Source organism: Sander lucioperca, chromosome 10 (assembly GCF_008315115.2).
Source record: "Sander lucioperca isolate FBNREF2018 chromosome 10, SLUC_FBN_1.2, whole genome shotgun sequence".
In the NCBI taxonomy this organism is placed as follows: Eukaryota; Metazoa; Chordata; class Actinopteri; order Perciformes; family Percidae; genus Sander; species Sander lucioperca.
In genome coordinates, this window is record NC_050182.1 from 25,857,355 (window position 1) to 25,877,302 (window position 19,948).

The following is a 19,948-nucleotide window of genomic DNA, read 5'->3' on the forward strand; positions in this document are numbered from 1 at the left end:
GAGTCAAGGTCTCAAGCCTTTTGACAAAAGGAATGCTGTATCATATGGTATGTGTCACCCTTGATTGAAGAGGCAATCAGCTAAGTATGTCTGCAAGCGTATGCAGCTGTCCTGATACTAACATTTAAAAGTGTTCAGAAGCTAATTACAGTTCAGTGTCAACATGATAGTAAAGTTTAAGCGGGTTGGTGTGTGTGTGTGTGTGTGTGTGTGTGTGTGTGTGTGTGTGTGTGTGTGTGTGTGTGTGTGTGTGTGTGTGTGTGTGTGTGTGTGTGTGTGACTGTGACTGCAGTCTTCCCAAACAGCTGTCTCCTATCTCTCAACTAAGTGGCATGGCTGTATTCCTTCAAAAAAATACCATTACAGTAAAGTTAATTTTACTAGCTCTAATGTATTGTGCCATCATGGTGGTAACCAAATTACCATGCCACTGTATTTTCATGGTGCTACTGTACAATCATTGTAGTGTCTAGATTTCCATTCCGTAGTAGGCTACTACTAAATATTGTAGCATTATGGAAGCACTAGCTTTGTGCTACTAGGCCTATATAATACCATGTGTAAAATAACCACCATTACATGTAGTTTCCAAATTTAAGCATAACACAAACACCTTAAATGTTAAATGTCAATATGATTAAAGTTAAATCGAAACGACCAAACATTCAAGTATTTGTTGCAGGTAAAAAGACATCACAACATAAAAAAACATAGAACCATAAAAATACCAGAGAAATAAGTAGATTTACTTAATGTAGTAAAAGTATAGTGTCAAACTAAAACAAACCAGCAGCTTCTCAGCATCTTAGTCAGCGATGAAGTTCTTCCTCATTACCAAACTTGTCTCTCTGCCTTTCTGACTTCAGCCTCCACACAAGCCACTTTTCTAGTTGTGTAACTTGAGAAAGGAATAAATGAAAGACACTGTAGTCCTCACACAAGAACCGATGGCATGGTTCTCATTTTGACTACTTGTTATTATACACTTTGCATTGTACCATTCTGCTTTTGCAGTCATTGGACAGCATCCATTTACTTTGACTAATCCTTAGGGTCTGAAAAGTCAAACAGGTTAAGGGCCACATGCCAATACCCAACAAGGCTACGAGTCCACAGTCATGCTAGCAGCGCTGTGAGGCTGTATTTAGGCACAGTGGTGCTTTGAGCTAAATGCTAACCTCAGCATGCTAACAGTCTATGCATGCTAACAATGACAATGCTAACATAGTGATGCTAAGCAGGTGTAATATTCACTATCTTAGTTTAGCATGTTAGCATGCTCATATTTGCACAAAACACAAAAGTACAGCTGAGGATGATGCAAATGTCATTAGTATTGGACACATTAAAATTGTGATCTAATGATGGCGCTATATGACAAGTCAAAATAACCAAAGTTATTACAATTGATTCTGAGGGGACCAAGAATATCTGTATACGATTAAATGCCGATAGTCGTTGAGGTTTACTAAAAACCACAAATGTCGACCTCATGATGGCGCCAGAGGAAAAGTCAAGAGATCTTCAAAGTCTATAGGATACGTTGTCTGTGCACCATGTGTATCTGCACCAACATTTGTGCCTATCAATTAGGTCAGTGTTGAGATTTGTTTTACAGAAAAAGTGCTGGTGGTACCACAGGAGAAGCCAGGGGATCACCAAAGTATGTAGGAGTCATCCTCTTGGTATCATAAATGTGTGTACAAACTTTCATGGCAATTCATCAAATAATTGTTGAGATTTTTCCGTCTGGACCAAAGTGGTGGACTTACCGACTGACCAACATTATTAGGTTTGTAATATTTGTGTGACACTTTTCTAAAGCATTAGGCTTCATAGTTCTAGGCAGCCCAAATTCATCTAAACAAAAGGTCAAAGTAAAAGCTATTAGTGGTGACATTATTCATAGTTTAGCTGGTACAGCAACATATGGGTATATTGGTACACTTCCACAGTTTATTATGAATAATTGTATTATGAATGTATACAGTTATACACATACTGTTTATGTAGCCTATAAGTAACATGTTTTTAATGCCATAATATCATTTAAGTACAATCCCACTATGTACCATTTATTCAATGACCAACACCACTGCAAAATTCTATTCCATATGGACACATCCTCCAACAGTGACTGTTAGATTATTGCACCATGGTAATTTTGTAAGATGGCAGTAACATTGTCAATTTTAGAGTGTCTGTGCATTACCCCTTTACATTATTTTATACCAAGGGAGTACAACTGTGTCATTTTTATGGCCTGTACCTGAATTTTATGGCCTGTAAACTGAATACACCAACCATTTCCCTCACAGTACCATGGTCCTTTTCTAGGGCCCCCCTTTTCCTTTCTGATGCTTCATGGACTTGAGGCTCCATCCCTTTTGTCTCACCTTTGATGACCATTTCTCTCCCAACTCAGCCTTTATGCATTCCCTCCTTCCCCTCTCTCATTTATTTCCACTGGAGAGCATCGATTGGCTCATGTAAGCCCCACGGTCTGGACTAATATTTCACTTTATGCAGCCACGTTCCACTCGTCCATCCTTCAATCAATCGTGCTTTACTCCTCTCCCTCTACTATTAGTCCAACCCTCCCACCATCCAAATACTTGACATGAGAGACTGTATGAATCAAACTTGATAGTTGGGGATCCTGAATGAATCACTATTGCACACAGACCATTTGGACAACACAAATATGCATCTATATGTGTGCCCACATGTTTATATAATTATTGTCAACTTAAAGGAAATCTCATTGATTGATTTCTTAGATCCAACTGTAATTAAGTGTAGGGGTATTATGCACATCGGTAGAACCACAGTGTGCTATTATATTCTGATTTATCAGAAGTTGTTGGGATTCCACTGCTACACACCCTCCTCTAATGAAACAGGCAGTTTGGGGGGCATTAACGATAATATTATTTATGAGGCACTACACTGATTGGCTGGATATAATGCTACACAGAGCTGATTCAGACACTGAATATCACTATTGTTCCCAGTGAGACATCACACACCGAACGACAGCTCAGTGTTACTGCATTAAGTCACTGCTGAAACAGTGTGGAGTATTACTATTATCTAGTATCACGATTTTACAGCACAACAAATATCTCTGAAGAATGTATAATGAATAGACATTTTCTTCCATAATACCCTTTTTATGTTTGATCCTCATTATCATTAGCTGCTTTACATTTGTTTATATTGTTTTGCATATATATATAACATCCCTGCTTACTATCACTACCCTATTGTTCATTTGTTTATTTTTATATATCTCTATATGCACGTTTACTGTGTGCAATGATAATAAAGTTGAATCGAATATACACTACTATACTAATACTAATTCTGACCTTTACCCAAAACATGTCCTAAACTTAAACTAGTCTATAGAAGATGTTGGTGCTGGCTAAAATGCCCTCCTCGCCTTTAAAGCTCTATACTTAAAAGTAGAGGAACATAAATACACTCAGACTTACACTGCCAGAAAATTAAAGCAAAAGGACCAACATATTGGTATTGGTATTGAATAATTATGTAATTAATGTAAGGAGCCCACACAATATAATATGCTAGTTTATGGATAAAATAAATGTCAGCGCTGCACAGATTTTGTCAAGCATCCACAATGAATATTTTCTGGGGCTGATTTCATGTAGCCTTTTTCCACATGCATTCACACATGCACACAGCCTCCTGCCCTAAGGTGAGGACATGTTTCCATCTGCTGATCCTTTGGAGCATTGCAATAGGCTCTGCGGTTATTTGGAGGAAACACTGGATCAAAACGCCACCCTGAGGAAAAGAGTCCGTGCTGTAATAATTAGCTGCTCATACTCACACTTTCAGCCTTTTCAGACTTTCATTGCCTAGAAAATCTATTTCCAATCATTGTTTATGAATAAATGTAATCCAAAGCTACGTCTTGGATGAGGAGTCAGAAGCAGAGGCACTGCTAGACATTTTTAGTCCCCTCAACAGTAGCTCTGACACAATAAACATCTATAACCCCCCCCTCCAAAAATTGTCAATGCCAGTATAATTCAGACAACTCAACCCCCAGGTGAAGAAATAATTAGGTGATAAATAAATATAACAGACTTTGATAAGAAGAAAATACCAGAAACACATAACTCCACTGAAACATTGCTACTCATTTTATTTCTTTTAACTTTCCAAACTTCATTGGTAAAAAACAGCATATTCCATCGCAGTTTAATTAAAACATCAGAAAAAAAATATATAGAAAAGCAATTGTAGATGATTTACAAAATATATACATTAAACTTATACATATACATACACACAGACATATATACAGCTTTACACTAAAACATCCATTTTTGCATACAGTGGGGTCCAAAAGTCTGAGTCCACTACCAGAACTGTACGTTTTAATAATCAAAACAAATACAAATATTTTTGTAGAGTGCTGTAACTTGACAAAGGACTTTCTGTCTATTGTTTTTAAGCCAGTCTTAAATCTTTCAGGGTCAAACAATAGCATACATTACTGCTGAAGACAGTAACAAAGTCCTCAATTAAAACTTGAACTTTAGAGCTGCGCTAAGAGAGATAACTACACACTGACCAGAGAGAGGTGCCACTCTACTCATGCATATCATCACTTCAAGCTAAACCTTCATTTTTGATCAAAACAAGGGCTCTGTAAAATCATCAAAGTGCACACAAAACAGTTTAAAGTATCATGGAGTGCTGACTTGCATGGCTTTCCCTCTGTAGTTACCTGACTTTAAACACAATAAACATCTGTGAGAGACAAAAACTGTAACATCTGATGTGCTCTTAAAAAGGTGTGCTTGGATAATGTGGATTCTTAAAAAAATTAAAAAAAACTAATAATTAATTTTCCTTACTGCATTAATAATACAATTAATAAAAAACAGTATGCATTATTTTGAGCAATAAAATATTTGACTTTTATAACATTTTGGTTATAAATGTCGATAAATGAGTTTCTGGAACTGCACTCAGGCTTTTGGATCCCACTGTAACATCTGTGTGTACATGTATTTGTATATACCTGATGTATATATTGCACCAGCCATCTACACATAACCAAATCAAGAACAGAATATACACACTCTACTTAGACAACAAAACTCTCCTCACTCGGCAGTCCTCAAACTGGCCATGCAAGAGAAGCTAAAAGCCTTTTCATATCTAGATGTAAAAAACAAAAACAAACAATATGCAGGCAGTCTGCAGGCAGGACAGTTAAGACTGTCTAGGACTTGCTAGCATGGCCAGCTCCTGACGAACTTTTTTGCCAGAGGTGAAGAAAAAAGGAGACATACTCAAAAACACACAAGCAATAACAGAAATATTGTACTTCTTGGAGGTCATGACATCAGTAATTCTATATAAAAGCACAGAGAAATGATGGGACTGACCAAGGGTTGGTCTGACCTATGCTATGCTAATGGTAACCATAGTAGCATATGGATGGATGGACAGGTGTATAGTAAGTTTAAATTTTACTCAGAAAGGGGCCTGATCGAAGACTTCAGGAGCTAAAGCCTCAAATGTCAAACAGTGAATGATTGGTTAGCCACTGATCAGACTAAAAGTTGGCATTGATGTTCTTCTTATGTACAGTGAAAGCTAGGACTGTGCTGAGCATGGACTAACTTCCAATTTTCATGACATATTTTTAGGGCGAGTGCAATTTTCCAAAATCAAGATTCCTGCTGAGAGCATCCCATCGTTTCTGCTCGCTGTTCTTAAAGCAGCTGCTTGTATTTCCATGCAGCGTCACATAGGGAGCAGAAAATAAGCACTTCATGACAAAGGACTTAAACTCTAAATTAAAGTAATCGCAATTACAAACACTGCTGCAATGACGGGTCATATTAGGTTGAATGCCAATTAGTAGCACTTGTCAGCTACTTAAGCTCTCAAGGCAAAATTAGAAAACAAACAGCATTCTAAAGAGGCCAAATCATCTGGGTCCAAAATGCAATTGCAATAGTCACAGAACCTGCAAAAATGAGTTTAAATATAAAGTAGAACAGTGGAAAAAAAAAATGCAACATATGCCAAAAATTACAATGACAAGATAAAAACTAAAATTACAACTTGAAACCAACCCACAGGTATAAAAAGATGACAAACTAATATAACCCAGAGTTGTAGCAGTGTTTACTATGGTGATTTACGGACTTCAAATCAAATTCCTTTTTCATGTAGTGTTTACATTATTCTGTACACCCCGTGGATCTCTCCATAGCTCTGTCGGTCTATGTGACACCACTCACCCTTCAGGATTTGCCCTTGCACTGTTCCTCTCCTTTATTCTGTCCCTTTCCATCACTCTTCCTCTGCAGCCATGTTCCATCAGAAGATAAAGTTCTGCCTGCTGGCTACGCATTGTTTGATTGTCCTTTCCTTCACATCCACTTTTTCAATCTGCCATGTGCTTCTCTCCGTCCATATATTTCTATTAACCGCTTAAAACAGATATTTTGCTGATTTAAATCCAGCTCTGTGTCATTGCAGTGTTCATCTGAACACACTGCCCACACACAGATTACAGAGCTGGTTTAAAATCAGAAAAATATCCCTTTAATAATAATAATAATAATAATAATGTACCTCTGCACCATTCTATGCCTCCTCTTGCTTGAACTCCATTGCTCCTCCGTTTCTACTGCTGCCATATCCCACAGGAACACCCGTTCCATTTTTCCCCTCCCCTGACTCAAAGCTCTTCTCTTCCAGCGGCTTGCCAATCCAAGCGCCGTAACCGTGGCTGCTGAGAGCTCGGAAGAACTGCTGCTTGGCTAGCTGGAAGGACATGGCTGACATCTTAGCCTGAGAGTAGGAGGGCAGGCTGAGGAGGTCAACGCGGCCACACCGCTGGCACAGAGAGCGGAACAGACCGAACAGGTTGGACTTGGACACCCTGGACACACTCAATTTGTTCCTAGAGGGAAGGCATTAGAGGGCTGTTTAGTTAGAGTGCTCATTATACAAGGAAAAACATCACAGCCTGGCAAGCTGGCATGACAACATTTCCTCTGATCATGCAGTGTTTCCTACTTAGATTACTTAACTGCCTGCTGCTGCTGTTTCGGGCAATTAAATCAAACTTTTTTTTAACAAATTAAGCTTGTGGTTACTTGTCAGTTTTTACTGAGTACAACAGAGCACTTGAGATGATTAAAAAGTGCTTGATTGATCTTCAAATAATTTTTCTGGAATCAAATTCCAGTGTTGTCTCTTCAAAATCATATCGTCGGGAAAAGAACTGTCTTGAAGGTGTTGTGGGTTAATACACTTGTTAGCCACTAGAGAAAGACAAAAACACTAAAGAGCAGCACTACAATCCTTAAAAAAGGGAAAAGTTGCCAATTTTACAACCTGCTTTGTGTCAAAACTCTGCCAGATGACTGCATGTTCTGCCCGTGCTGCAGTGACACAAAGCTGGTTGAAAATCTGCAAAGTAAGCCTTCAAATAATAAGTTGTTAAGTGAACAATACAAGACTATAAAAAAAAACAATCCAAAGCTATTAATAAACAATGTGTGTTGCCATCAGGAGTGACAGGATTTGGTTTAGTTACATACCCATCCAGTTTGCCTTTGGTCCCGTCCAGCACCTCTACACTGTGCTGGTCTGGAAAGCTCCAGTTGACACTGGACTCCTTGGTCTTGCCTGTGTGCCGCGTGGAGTCGTACACACTCACCCTGCCCACCTACAGTCCCACCAGGTGGTGAGGGGGAAGTCGAGGGGAGAGAGAGCATATTTAGTTAAATCAGGCTAATTTAGTCCTATAGTGTGAGTCAGCAATTCGAACAGAGCATGTACAGTTAGTTGTGTAATGCATGTGTCAGTGTGACGGCTGGGATGATTTGGAACGGTTGATTCAACCAATTACACTGATGTGTAAATGTGTAAAAAAGCCAAGAAATTCTTAAAAACGGGCTAAAACAAGGAACAAGCGGAATTGTGCTCAACTGCCAGCTAGGCTACTGTATTTCTCAGACATTTTGCCCGGCAGAATTGCCGTTAATTGACGGATGAGCTAAATTTAAAGACGATGAGCAATGAAGAAACAGTTGTGCAGGCACAAATAAGGGTGTTGGCAGCTTAATTAATAACATTTTTGAGAATGAGCTCAGTACTCCTGATTAATGTCCACATTTAACATTGTCAAAAACTTGTGCAGTTACCTCTGGGTGATTTAGCATGAAGGGAGGAGGGAGACTTTGGGTGAATGCTTCACCATCTCTGGCCAGCCGACAGCAAACAGCACGTGTGAGGTGCCCGTGGCTGTACAGATAGCCTGACGGATCAGAACAAGAAAGTCACGTTGTAGAACAGATATTTGAGACAAGAAGCAACGTAAAAGTTGGAACGTTAAGTCTCATGAATATATTCAAAAACAACAGTATGTTTTACCAAGCGTGATGGACTTCAGGTAGACGGGATGCAAGAAATGGGAGAGCAGTGCCCCCTGCAGACCCAACACGTTCCAGCGCAGAATCTTATCGCTGCAGCTCATGGTTCGCAGCCTCTCACCGTGCTGGATGCCGTCCCAGGTAGGGACAATGGCACTTGACTCCACTGGGATGGTGCCCTCACCTGGCACAACACACACAAACACACAGTCACAGGTCTTGCTTACGGACCAGTGAGTGGACTGTGCACTGATACATAATTGTAAAAACAGATGTGTGTCCATCTAATCTCTCACCATTCTCCACTTTGGTGCGGAGCTTGCCCTGCTTAGCATTCTCAAACAGAGGCTGATGGCCCTCGACATCGTCCCCTGACTCACTGCATGACTTGTCAAATAGAGCACCATCCCCACAAGGTGCCGTGCTATGGATAAGAGAGTAACAGGACATAAGGTATTGATATGATACACACGAAAATGACACGCAGCCTAAAAGAGGAGAAGACAACATTGATCCTAACATGAAACACTAATGCATCTCAGTGATGGACATGACAGGAATAAAAGAGGAGAGCATGGGGGAGGTTAAGAACAATGAGAAAGAAAACATCCAACACTCCCACCTGATGTAGAGGTGAAATGTGATGTCAGATTTGATTTTCAGTTTGTCTTTCTCCGCTTGGTCAAATATACTGTCGTCTGTGCCATCATAGTGCTTGAGCAGCTCAATGTACAGAAACCTGAGAAGAAAGGAGACAGTGAGTTAGACTTATAAATAATGTACTGCAGACTGGGTCTTGGAGAAGAGCAGGGTATTTTCACAATAGGGAGAGAAACATTGATAAAGAGCAAGATTTTTTTTCTACCGAACAAATCCCCTTCTGGAGATGATTTCAGCGTGGCAATCATTAACAGTGTCCCCTTTAAGGCTCAGTTCCTCCCCTTTAACACAGCGATTTCCTGACAGAAAAAAAACAAGACACATTCAATGTCAAAATATACAAAAATGCAACACCTCTTGGTTCTGCAGTGACATAGTTCTGTTCCAGCTTTCTGACAGTACATGCCTCAGAGCACAGAAATCCATAAAACTTCTTCACATCATGGAAAAATGCCAACGTAACGTATTACATTGCAACACAATTGCTTATACCTATGGGCTGTTATTACCAACTCCCTTTGCTTCATAGGATATGCTAAAGTTAATGGGTATACCAGTTCCCAGGCTGACAACAGTCCCCAGGCCCTCCCCCCTCCTCATGACGATGGTGGCCAGAATCTTGCGTCCCAGAAGGCTGTGCTGGATACGTGTGGTCAGGGCGTTGAAACGCTGGTGACTCAACATTGCTATCTGGTCATGCAAAGTGCTGCCACTCACTGGAAGCTAGAGAGAGGGATGTATACAGGACAGGCAAAATAGAAAAGGAAATGAGGATTATTTAACATTCTGACAATCCAATGATACATCTCAGAAAAAAATACTATAGTAAATTATTAAGGCTTTCCAAACATATTTAAGGCTGCCTGAGAATATAATAAAACGTGAGGCCAGATAATGTGTAATGTTTGTATGCTAATACAAATTTGACTCTTCCTATAGCTGCTAGAAAGCTAAAGCCTTCCAGTGAAGAGAATCGATTCAGTTACTGTGAAGCAACAAATGTGTGGAGTTATAAACTCCAGTTTACTTTAATTGGTTATGTTTTAACTGAGGTTACATGTTATATATGTGTGCCTATGTTGTTATTTTGTCAGTGAATCAGATTAAGTTAAGGGAGGTGGTTAGTCAATTATATGCAGGTGTGAACTGTAATTCCATTATGTCCTGCCTTATCCCCATGTTGAGCCAGAGAAGGCTCATGTTTCATGACAGAAAATGTGAACCATTGAAAAGTCAGTACCTCAGCTGGGATAAGCTCCCCAGTGCGGGCTGCCCTCTCAGCCTCTCCAATCAGAACCCGTAGAGCAGCATCTGCTGCTTCCTGTTTTCCCTGCTTCTTGTTGGATGCACACACTGGCGGGAACCAGCGTCCGCCCAGCTTGGCCTGGTAGGTGAACCTGAGCATGGACAAAGAGGAATCAGAGGAGGATTTGACAGCGTTTTCTCACTCACTTTTAGAACAAAAGGATGCCATGGAAATCCATGGCGAGAGAAACACAAACATCCATTCGAGCATTTTCTTTAGCATGTCAAGTGTTGCTAGAGAGAAATTAGTCAAAAGGGCCTTTATTAATGTTCCAAAACCTTAAATTATTATACAAATCATTTTTTTTCCTCAGGTACACAAATAACATTTTTCCAAGCACATGGTAACCTGGACAGTAAGAGATTTTGTTGTATCCAGTGTGTATGTGTTAAATGTGTGCGTGTTTGTGCATTAATGCAGTCAACACATACTTAGGCTCATGTGGTGGCCCAGACTGGCCCACCAGTCGGATCTCAGCGGCAAAGCCCCGGGCTCTAGCGTACTCCAGAAGACCCGACACGGCATTGTTGTTCAGGTGGTTAATAAGGTCTCCAACCCCTGCCTCGTGTGCTGCTCGCAACTCATCTGCAGTCAGAGGAGGCAAAGAGGGACATGTAGTCCCAGAACCACTGCCATCACTATCACTGGAGGAGCCCAGGGGCAACTGGGGCTGGGAAAGAGAGAAGGGAGAAAGAGTGGAGAAAAAGAGATGTGAACGATATACAGAGCAGAAAAGCGTGACAGTGGCAACAAAATCATTTCTTTCAGCCTGAGCGGTCTGTTGTTTTTCTAAAGTCATTCCACTCATTTTGGGGATATGCAAAGCCCCTCTCTTTCCTCCCAAATGAACAACTCAGGTTATTCTTTGCTACTCACTCCTCACCTTGTTGAGCTGCAGTCTCCCGTCAGCCATTAATTCTTTGACGGCCTCCTCTGCTGCCAGCTGGCGGGCTGCCTTCTTGCTTGGAGCTGAGGCCTCTGCAAACAGGCTCTCGCCGACCTTCACCCTGTACATGAACCTGAACACAGTGTGCAGAGACGGTTAAGAAGGGAGGAAAGAGAGAAAGGTCAAAAAAGTGCCTCGGAACACACACAATACGTCTCCATAGCAGCGCTAATCTGTATTGTCGCCCAAAAATGAAAACCGGTAGCTGATTGGACGAACGCGTCACGTGGGTCTGGTTTCTCCGGAAATTCAAAGACAGACTGTCATGGCGGCTTGTTCAGAATACGATCTCATATTGTACTAAAATAGTTCACCGAAACGTGTTTTTGAAAACATTTTAAGCGAGAAATAGGCCATGCAGTTGCTGAATCTGTCTTCATTTCAGATCAACAAAGGTCAGTTTAAAAGATTTTCGTCAGATTTTGAGAGACTCTAGTCACGCTCATTCCGCTCCCCGTTTCTGGGTTAGCGCTCCACCAATCAGATGGGTCATTTGATTCCGACTGCCGGCAGTGCCCGCCCCGCCGATTATACATGTCAAATCGGCCAAAATGAAGGCCGACGGCACGGAACACACCGAACAGACTCGAGTCACTGACCTCGCCAGACTGTCCAACAGCCGATTATCGGCTTGGTGTCTCAGGCTTTAGATAAATGAGAAGATGCAACAGAGTAAAGCCTATGGTGCACTAGTAACCAAGACGGAAGAAAGTGACCCAAAGAACACAAACGTTTTTATTGTATCTACCAGATGGCTGCCTGAAGGGATAGATCATAAACAGAAAGAGTGGAAATAGTGAATAGACAGTACTGTAGTCAGCTGACAAAGACACAGTACCATCTCTAAGTACAGATTGAACAGAAATAGCTGATCAACTACGTCCCTGAGGAGGAACTTGCAGTGTCTGTGACCAATTCAGAGAGGGGGGGGGGCTAAAGGAGCCAGTACCTTGGGTCATGTGGTGGGCCTGCCTGCCCAGTGATGATGAATTCAATGGGGTTCCCGCTGCGCTGGCTGTACTCCATGAGGACAGACACCGGATTCTTCCCACCAGGCAGAGAGCGGGACAGTGGCTGGCGAGGTCCCTCCACTGTCCCCATCCCTTCCACACTAGTCCCAAAAATTCCCCCCGTGCCTTCAGCTGGCGCCTGGTAGACAGCAGAGGAGACATGAAATATATTTCAATTAAGGATGTTTTTTGGTGACTAAGTTTGAATAAAATGATTTATTCCCTGGTAGCGCTGCAAAATTATCACGAGTAAAATGTTGGCCTCCACAACCTATAACTTGACTGACGTATATTGACTTTGCTGTTTACAGTTTCTGCTCTGATGCATTAAATATAGTGCTCTCTTGTTGTCATGTTAAGTGCCTGACCAATCTCAGGTGTTTGAAGCAAAATTTGGCAGTCTTTAGATGGCTGCTGTGGGCTTATTTCCAAACATTCATACAAAAACTTACACTGCTGTCTGGGAGTAGATCCATCACTTGGTCCACACTGGCAGTATTACCCTCGTTCCCCGTGCTTGACCCTCCCTGCATTTCTGCGATAAGAATGCGCAGGGTGGCCGCAGCAGCGTCTTTTTTTGCAACCTTCTTACTAGAAGCTTCTGCGACAGGAAACAGCCTCCCGTTGAGCATTACCTGCATACGAAATCTGACAAAAGGAGAGAAAATATACAGATGAGACACGGTGATCTGTAAATAAATGATTAAGTGAGCAGCTACAATTTCCCAAAACTACTGTGATGCATAACAAGCAATGCAACTTTCATTCTTAATTAGCAGCATCATGTTTCTTCATTAAGGCCGATTTATTTCTCACAGACTTTGAATCAATAGGTTTGTCACCAGGTGCTTTACAGAAGGTAACAAACGTGGATAAACAACAAATGATGTACATATCACATAATGAAAAAACACGTAGCACTTCAACAACCCAAGTCTTGTTATATTTAGGGAGGCACTGATCCAACTTACATACCTCAACTAAGAGGCGCTGCTGATACAGATTACTGCTCTCATATCAGTACCCTCTTTTTCCCAAATTTAAAGCATCCATGAAACTAATCAGGTCAACTTAACAAGAAATTCTTGTGGTACCGTATATGGAGTCCGTGGCCCACCATGACTTAATGATTGTAACTGATATAGCCTAAATACACTGACAAAGAAACTGTTTTTAATGTGGATTGGTCAATACCTGATCCACTTTGTAAGGTCAGTATTGGCCCTGGTGCATCCCTAGCTAGGTTTCAAGATTACAGAATGAATACACAGACAATGATCATAGACTAATTTATCCAATAAAACTTTACAGTGACAAACTTAGATTATGTGACGAACCTTGGATCATGAGAGGGTCCAGACTGGTCGAGGAGCAGGAACTCACAGTTCTGGCCCAGATACTGGGCATACTCCATGAGGCCGCTGACGGGGTTCTTTAGCCTCACCTCCTGTAATTTGGCCCACAGGTTCTGGGGAGGTGGAGCAGCCAGCGACACAGCTATAGTTCCCACGGAGTTCACCTTCTCTGCTGCCAGTTTCCCAGCATCTGTCTCTTTGCGAATGGCATTAAGGAATTCTGGGATGTCGTCATTGGCCCACTGTCCTTCGTTGGTCTCTTCATCTTTGGATGAGATAAGCAAGGCGGGCAGGAGGGAGGATTGGGACTTAAAGGGAAAAGCGGGTTAAGGGTTAAAATCAGGGTAGAACTCCAAGGCTGGTAGCCTTAGCTGAATACATCAAGTAAAAAGACACTTCACATCTTCCAGGGACAATGCAGATGTTTTCTCTCAAAGGAGTCGTTCAACAATTTGCATGCAAACCCTCACACGTCTGACCTGTAAATATAAGGCTACTGCCAGTCCTGTTAACTTCGCTTAGCATAAAAACTGAAAACTGCAATTGTATTTCCCAAAAAGCTGAACTATTCCTATTATCTTTGTAGAGGCTGTGCTGTATTATTCTGTGGGAAACATTTTGATTACCTAGAAATTGTTGGCAGCCAAGAAAGTTGAAATGATTCCGTTTTGGTATTTATAGTTATGTTTTAAAACATAATTCACATTGATGTATTTAATGTAATCACCTTAATACCATTAAATAAACACAAAAAAACAGAAATTTTACCAACCGCTTCACTATGACTTTGCTCTGGCATCCAACCCTCTGGGAGCGGCAGTGACTCGAGGCCTGGTATTGGTGGTAGTGGAGGCGACGTCAGAAAGACAGACCCTCCTCCCTTCTCATCTCTGGCTTCCTCCTTCATCCAATTCCCCTCAGCACGGTTGCTCTTTGCGGCTTTAATGCTCCTTTCCATCCTCTCTCTGCGGTGGGTGGAGAGTTCCCAGGTGGGGGGGTGAACTTCACTATTCTTAATTACTTCACCTTGCTTCTCCAGCGAGTAGAGGGTGGGATTAACCTGCTTTGCACTCCTAAGACCCAGATTCTTGGCTATTACAAGAGACGTTGCCTCCCCTGATGCCAGAAGGTACTGCAGAACTAGCTCCTTTTGTTCCGCCATTGTGGGAAGCGCAAGTTCTGGATCCGGGGAGCTGGTAGTGCTGGGATGTTGCGTCTCCTGGTGCTGACCTTTCGCTGGTGATTGGGATTCTTCAGAGTCAGATGACTCTGACGAGGAGCAGTAAGATGAACTGGATTCTGTGTCAGAGTCCTCTTCTTTGCCTTGTCCCCTGCTTTCTGCTGTTTCTGTTTTTAGCTCAACCTTGGCTTCAGGAATTGGAGGGTGTCCTGAGCTGACACACAGATGGGAAGGTGGAATTTGTACTTTAGAGTTTTGATCTTCCTCGCCTCCGAGAGGTTCTCTGTAAAGGCTCCACTCGGGAGGGTGGAGTCCTTGCTTGGAGGCTTTCTGGGAGCGCTCCAAAGAGTAGAGAGCCTTGTTGACTATCGTTTTAGGAAGACGCAGTTTTTTGGCTAAGAATTTTGCAGAGATACTCTCACTTGGTTTCAAAGCAGCCAAAGCCCTGTGAACCTGGTCCTGGATGTCAGAAGTGAGAGTGATGTTAACTTTAGCAAAGCTCGAATTTGTAGAGCTGCTGGATGCAGAATGTCTGCCAAACCTTTCTCTTACTCTGTTTGGCCTGTCTCGATGAAGGGACAAACTCTGAAAACTGTCACTCAAAGAGTCTGTTTGCACACGCCGTTGTCTGTTGGAGCTGTGGTTTGTACCTTGTAACTGTTTGTGATTTAGGTGTCGAGGACCTGGGGTGCCTTGCGTGGCTCCTGAGTATAAAAAACTCTGATCTTGACTATGACCCCCTCTACCCCTTGGGCTGCTGTCAGGGTATGGATATCTATTGTACCCTGACTGGGGCTGGTATGAGGAACTAGCCTGCCTGTCAGGTACCGCTCCCACTCCCCCTCCACGTAAACTGGCTATGAACTGTGGTGCCTCAGAGCGATGTCCTCTCAGGAACTCGACCTGTTGGTATTGAAAGGAATTGGGACCAGGATAAGGACCGTGATTCTGATTATGCGAACTGTAAAGGGCCTCTGGTTTAGAAACCACTTTATTGTGCTTTGGTATAGGTGGAGCGGAGGGGGTGAGAGAAGGAGCTGGGGGCAGCTGTATGGGAACTACAGGACGGGCAGGGCTGTTGTAGTAACTTGGATATGGGCTCTGCTGTGGGCCAGCTCTAGGATATAGTGAGGGTGGGCCAGGTCTGTAGTAATTCTCCTTGGCCTGGAAATCAGGTGGTGGATGTCTGTGGTAGTGTTCTTTGTAAGGCCCTCCTCTACCTCTGCTCATAGCGCAGGGGTTGAGCCTGAAGGGGGCCGGTGAAGCTTGATGTGCAGCTTCTGTATAAGTGTACGTCCTCTTGCACAAACAGCTGACCCTGATGAAAAGTCAGGGCACGCCAATTGCAGCAGAGGACCTGAAATAAAAAAAACAAAAGGACAGTGTCAGGAGAAAATTAATAAGGAAAAATAAATGAGAGTAAGATGATCGAATGGTGTAAAAATGAGCAACAGCATGGAGGGCAAGAGAAACTGTTGTTCCAGCCAATAACACAAGTTTGGACCCTGCTGGAAAATCTCCAATCTTCAAGTGTCCTTGTTTAAGTCAATGAAACTATACAAGCTTCAAGGATGTGATCCTAAACTTTTGCCTTCTTGAAATGTAGTACACAATATACAGTGGACAATGAAATATCTGGAAATTATGGAAAAAATTAAGATTATGTGAAGAGGATGAACTCTAATATACACCAACACTGTCAACGTTGCTATGTATATCTTCAGATTTTACCCTAGCCAGTCTACAAGGATACTGCAGGGTGACATACTGTCTCTCGCAGTCACACTGAAACTTAATCCCAAGGTAAAAGGATGGTGATTAATAATTCAGACCTTCTTATGACTATTCTGTTTTATTTCTGGCCTTACAAATTATTGCTGGATCTGGATCCATGGCAGAGAGGAGAAGTGAGACACTGATGCATACAAAAAGGACAGTTCCAAGGACACAAGAACATAAAGGGCTGCCTTCAGGGACAAGCTGTGGACAGAAAATCATGCAGTTGCTCACTGACAGTCCTGACTATAAGAAGGGTTTTGCAGAGCTAGGTTTATTCCTCTCTCCAAAAACAAAAAACACACATGAAACATTCAAATGTAGATCCTGAAACTGCATAGTCAAGAATTCATATATACTTTTATGGTACAACAAACATTGATTCAGCCTCAAGTGTCATATCTGACAACACTCAATGATGTCTATATCAGTGAGACCGACAACAAGGAGACACCCAATACTGAGTCAGGTTTCATCCCCTCTGGCCCAGTCAGCATCACTGGTCTGTCACATAGAGCTGAGCAGGCCTGAACACCGCCACATTAATAGAGAACACCATAGTGTTGGTTCATCACAGTAATAGGGGCCGACAGGACCGGCGGCCAAGGGGCCAAACAGGGCTGGAGCTGATTCATCTTGACCCTGATGCAAGGCAACAGTTGACAGCCAAAATAACAACTCTGTTTTTCAGAGCCCACTGTCATTATGCTCCTCTCTGTTTTGAACCTGGGAAGAAAATGTAATTTCCCCATTGGGAAACAATAAAGAGTATACATTAAATTAATAAATTAAGCATTGGCAAGACAACTGATTAATCAACTATTTTGCACACTTCCTGCTGTTATATCAAGACACAGCTAAATACCACCCAATGCAGTCTGAAGTGCAAGTGACCCTGTTCCATCACTGAGACCTGTGTCCATTGTCAACTGAGCAGTGCTGAAAACTCGGCTCACATATCTTCACGTGCATGCAACACACCCTATTTACTGGTACCCCAATGCGCTCACAAAGTAGTGTTGATCTCACCTACAGTACCTGAAATGAAAGTGGCTGCGGTGAATAAAGTGGGAAGTTTTAACGTCGCTAACGTTACTCCTGTGGCCTCACAAAGATCAGATGGCTTAAACCGAGACTTTAAAAAGAATAACAACGTTCAATACACAAATCATAGAGTAAACGCGTAAAGTAAGCACGGAACCGGTTGTAGATTAGAAATAGTTAGAGATGTAGTTGTCAAGAAATGCTCTCCAAGGCGCAGGGTCTTCCGCTTTGGATGAGCTAGGTCCTTTCTCTAGCTTCCACAATGAAAATAACAGTGGTGTCGCTGCTTATAAATGCTGTAGGCATTGCTGTAAAAACTCGTTGCTAACTATTGCACCACGAAAGCTGAGGGAAAATCCACCTCGTGTATGTAAAAAGAAACAGAGGCCGTCAGACACGAATTAAGTTTCGATTTCATTTCTGACGAGGAGTTAGGTTTCTATTATAAGTCACGTGACGGGCAGATGGCAGGATGACAGACTGATGCACAGACATGAAGATCAGCAGAAGTGTCTATAAAAGTATAACAAAATAAGAAAAAGCTCTTCTGTGGCTGTCGGTTCATGCTTAAAGAGGTCGCTCTTCGGTCCCCCTCAAAACCAATCAATGTGCCTGTGTTACTGTGGAGCTACAAGGACATCCTCTCTTGAATGCGTGCTGTGTGCTCAGATCAGATTCTCACATTAAAATAAAACGGGAAGAGAGAATAGATGGATAGTAATGTAATACACTATTTTTGGGAGATACAAATATCACAGCAACACGTTGAGCTCTTGTTTCCGAATTGTGAAATGATGAAAAAAATAATAATAATAATTCAACGTAGAGTACTATAACGTAAAGGTCACTATCAAAAACAAGAGTAGCACGGACACTTGTTGTGCCCACAATACTAATATAGCCTCCTTTCACCAACATTGATGTATACACTCATTAACATGCAGTTTAACCTAGAAGGCAGTGCAGCGGGGAGGAGTGCACTCATACAAAGATATGACTACATTCAAGTCAAATTTCACCATCGGTGTGAGTGATTTCCCACTAATTATATTTCAGTAAATGCGCTAAATCTTTGTAGAATGATTAGCATATTCCACAATTAATACGTCAATTTAATTGGGCTAAATAAAATATGTCCTCAATTCTCACTACAAATGTACCTAGCTGTATTACTCATTATACTGGATACATATAGAAAATATTGCGAACATGATTTAGCCATGTAGCGTTAGGATATAGAGAAACAGTCTACACACAGTTTCCCATTTGTGTATCATCGTCAACTTAATATAGGTCAACACAAACTCATGCCACCAGTTGTCCCTTGCTTTTGTATTCTTTGAATGAACATAAAGCTAACGTTATAACTCCAAAAGCTAGCTACAGGTTAGACGAGTTACTTAAATGTAATTTAAACCACCGAGAAACCTGTGTTCAGACATTTAACTCTCTGAAAGTGTTACGTTAAAGCCATATTCGAGGCGTTAGCAGACAACAGCAGCCAAGTGAACATCGATTCTCCTCCAGCTAACGTTAGCCTGCTAGCTTATCACGGGCAGCAGCAACCTACACCGCACTGGCACTGCACCATTTCCGACTGTCGCCTGCAGCACAGCTAGGTCTGCCAATGCGAGACTACAGCACAGTCAATTCATTGCTTGCTAACGCAAAACATTCAAACTACACTTAACCTAAACCATACAACTGATTCAAAGAACCCAGATGGCTTTAATCGATTACCTGAACTCGTGTATCGCCTCACTGGGCTCTTGTTGATGTGCAATATTTTAATGCGGTGATACAAACAATCAAAGAACTGGTGCGCGAATAAGTGACGTATATCGCTTGCGACTCATGTGGCTTGCAACCTACACGTCGCATGTAGATGACGCAGCCACATCGGCAAGGTTCGAATATTTTCCAGATGTGTCCTCCGCATGCTTTCATATTTTGGGTTGGAAATCTTTACAGAGAAACTTTTTTAACGTTCAAAATGATACTGCCGCAGTGGGTTTCTCTTCTCTGTATAGGCTACTTAAATTCAAATTTGCTTCTTTGGATGACTTTACATTTTGCCAAAGCTGGTTGTAGGACATTCAAGGTTAACATGTTATGCCTTCTTCCATTTATTGTCATTTATCTCACAAGTAAATATTGAATTAGGTTTAAGTCATTTTTATTTGTAACACCTTTCAAAAACTAAGGCAAAGTACAAAACAAATCATAATAA

General features: G+C 41.9%; 1 protein-coding gene across 5 annotated transcripts in view; it reads right to left on the reverse strand.

Annotated features, from left to right (window-relative positions):
• The window catches only part of adar (adenosine deaminase RNA specific), a 37,060-nt gene extending 17,467 nt beyond the window's left edge, over positions 1-19,593 (reverse strand). Inside the window, exons 1-16 of one of the 5 annotated variants that reach the window (XM_031299336.2) lie at positions 19,459-19,593; positions 14,491-16,255; positions 13,701-14,026; positions 12,816-13,011; positions 12,303-12,502; positions 11,291-11,426; positions 10,839-11,077; positions 10,342-10,498; positions 9,656-9,824; positions 9,307-9,400; positions 9,064-9,180; positions 8,738-8,865; positions 8,443-8,625; positions 8,214-8,326; positions 7,608-7,735; positions 6,646-6,964 (exon numbers count right to left, since the gene is read on the reverse strand). In XM_031299336.2, the coding sequence (XP_031155196.1) occupies positions 6,646-6,964; positions 7,608-7,735; positions 8,214-8,326; positions 8,443-8,625; positions 8,738-8,865; positions 9,064-9,180; positions 9,307-9,400; positions 9,656-9,824; positions 10,342-10,498; positions 10,839-11,077; positions 11,291-11,426; positions 12,303-12,502; positions 12,816-13,011; positions 13,701-14,026; positions 14,491-16,128 (4,143 nt within the window). In that variant the 5' untranslated portion in view covers positions 16,129-16,255; positions 19,459-19,593. Of the gene's footprint in view, positions 1-4,152; positions 6,965-7,607; positions 7,736-8,213; positions 8,327-8,442; positions 8,626-8,737; positions 8,866-9,063; positions 9,181-9,306; positions 9,401-9,655; positions 9,825-10,341; positions 10,499-10,838; positions 11,078-11,290; positions 11,427-12,302; positions 12,503-12,815; positions 13,012-13,700; positions 14,027-14,490; positions 16,256-17,703; positions 18,122-19,458 lie in introns of those variants that run through there. The other 4 variants (XM_031299338.2, XM_031299337.2, XR_004898677.1 and 1 more) reach the window with 4 other exon arrangements.
• Between the last annotated feature and the right edge of the window lie 355 nt (positions 19,594-19,948).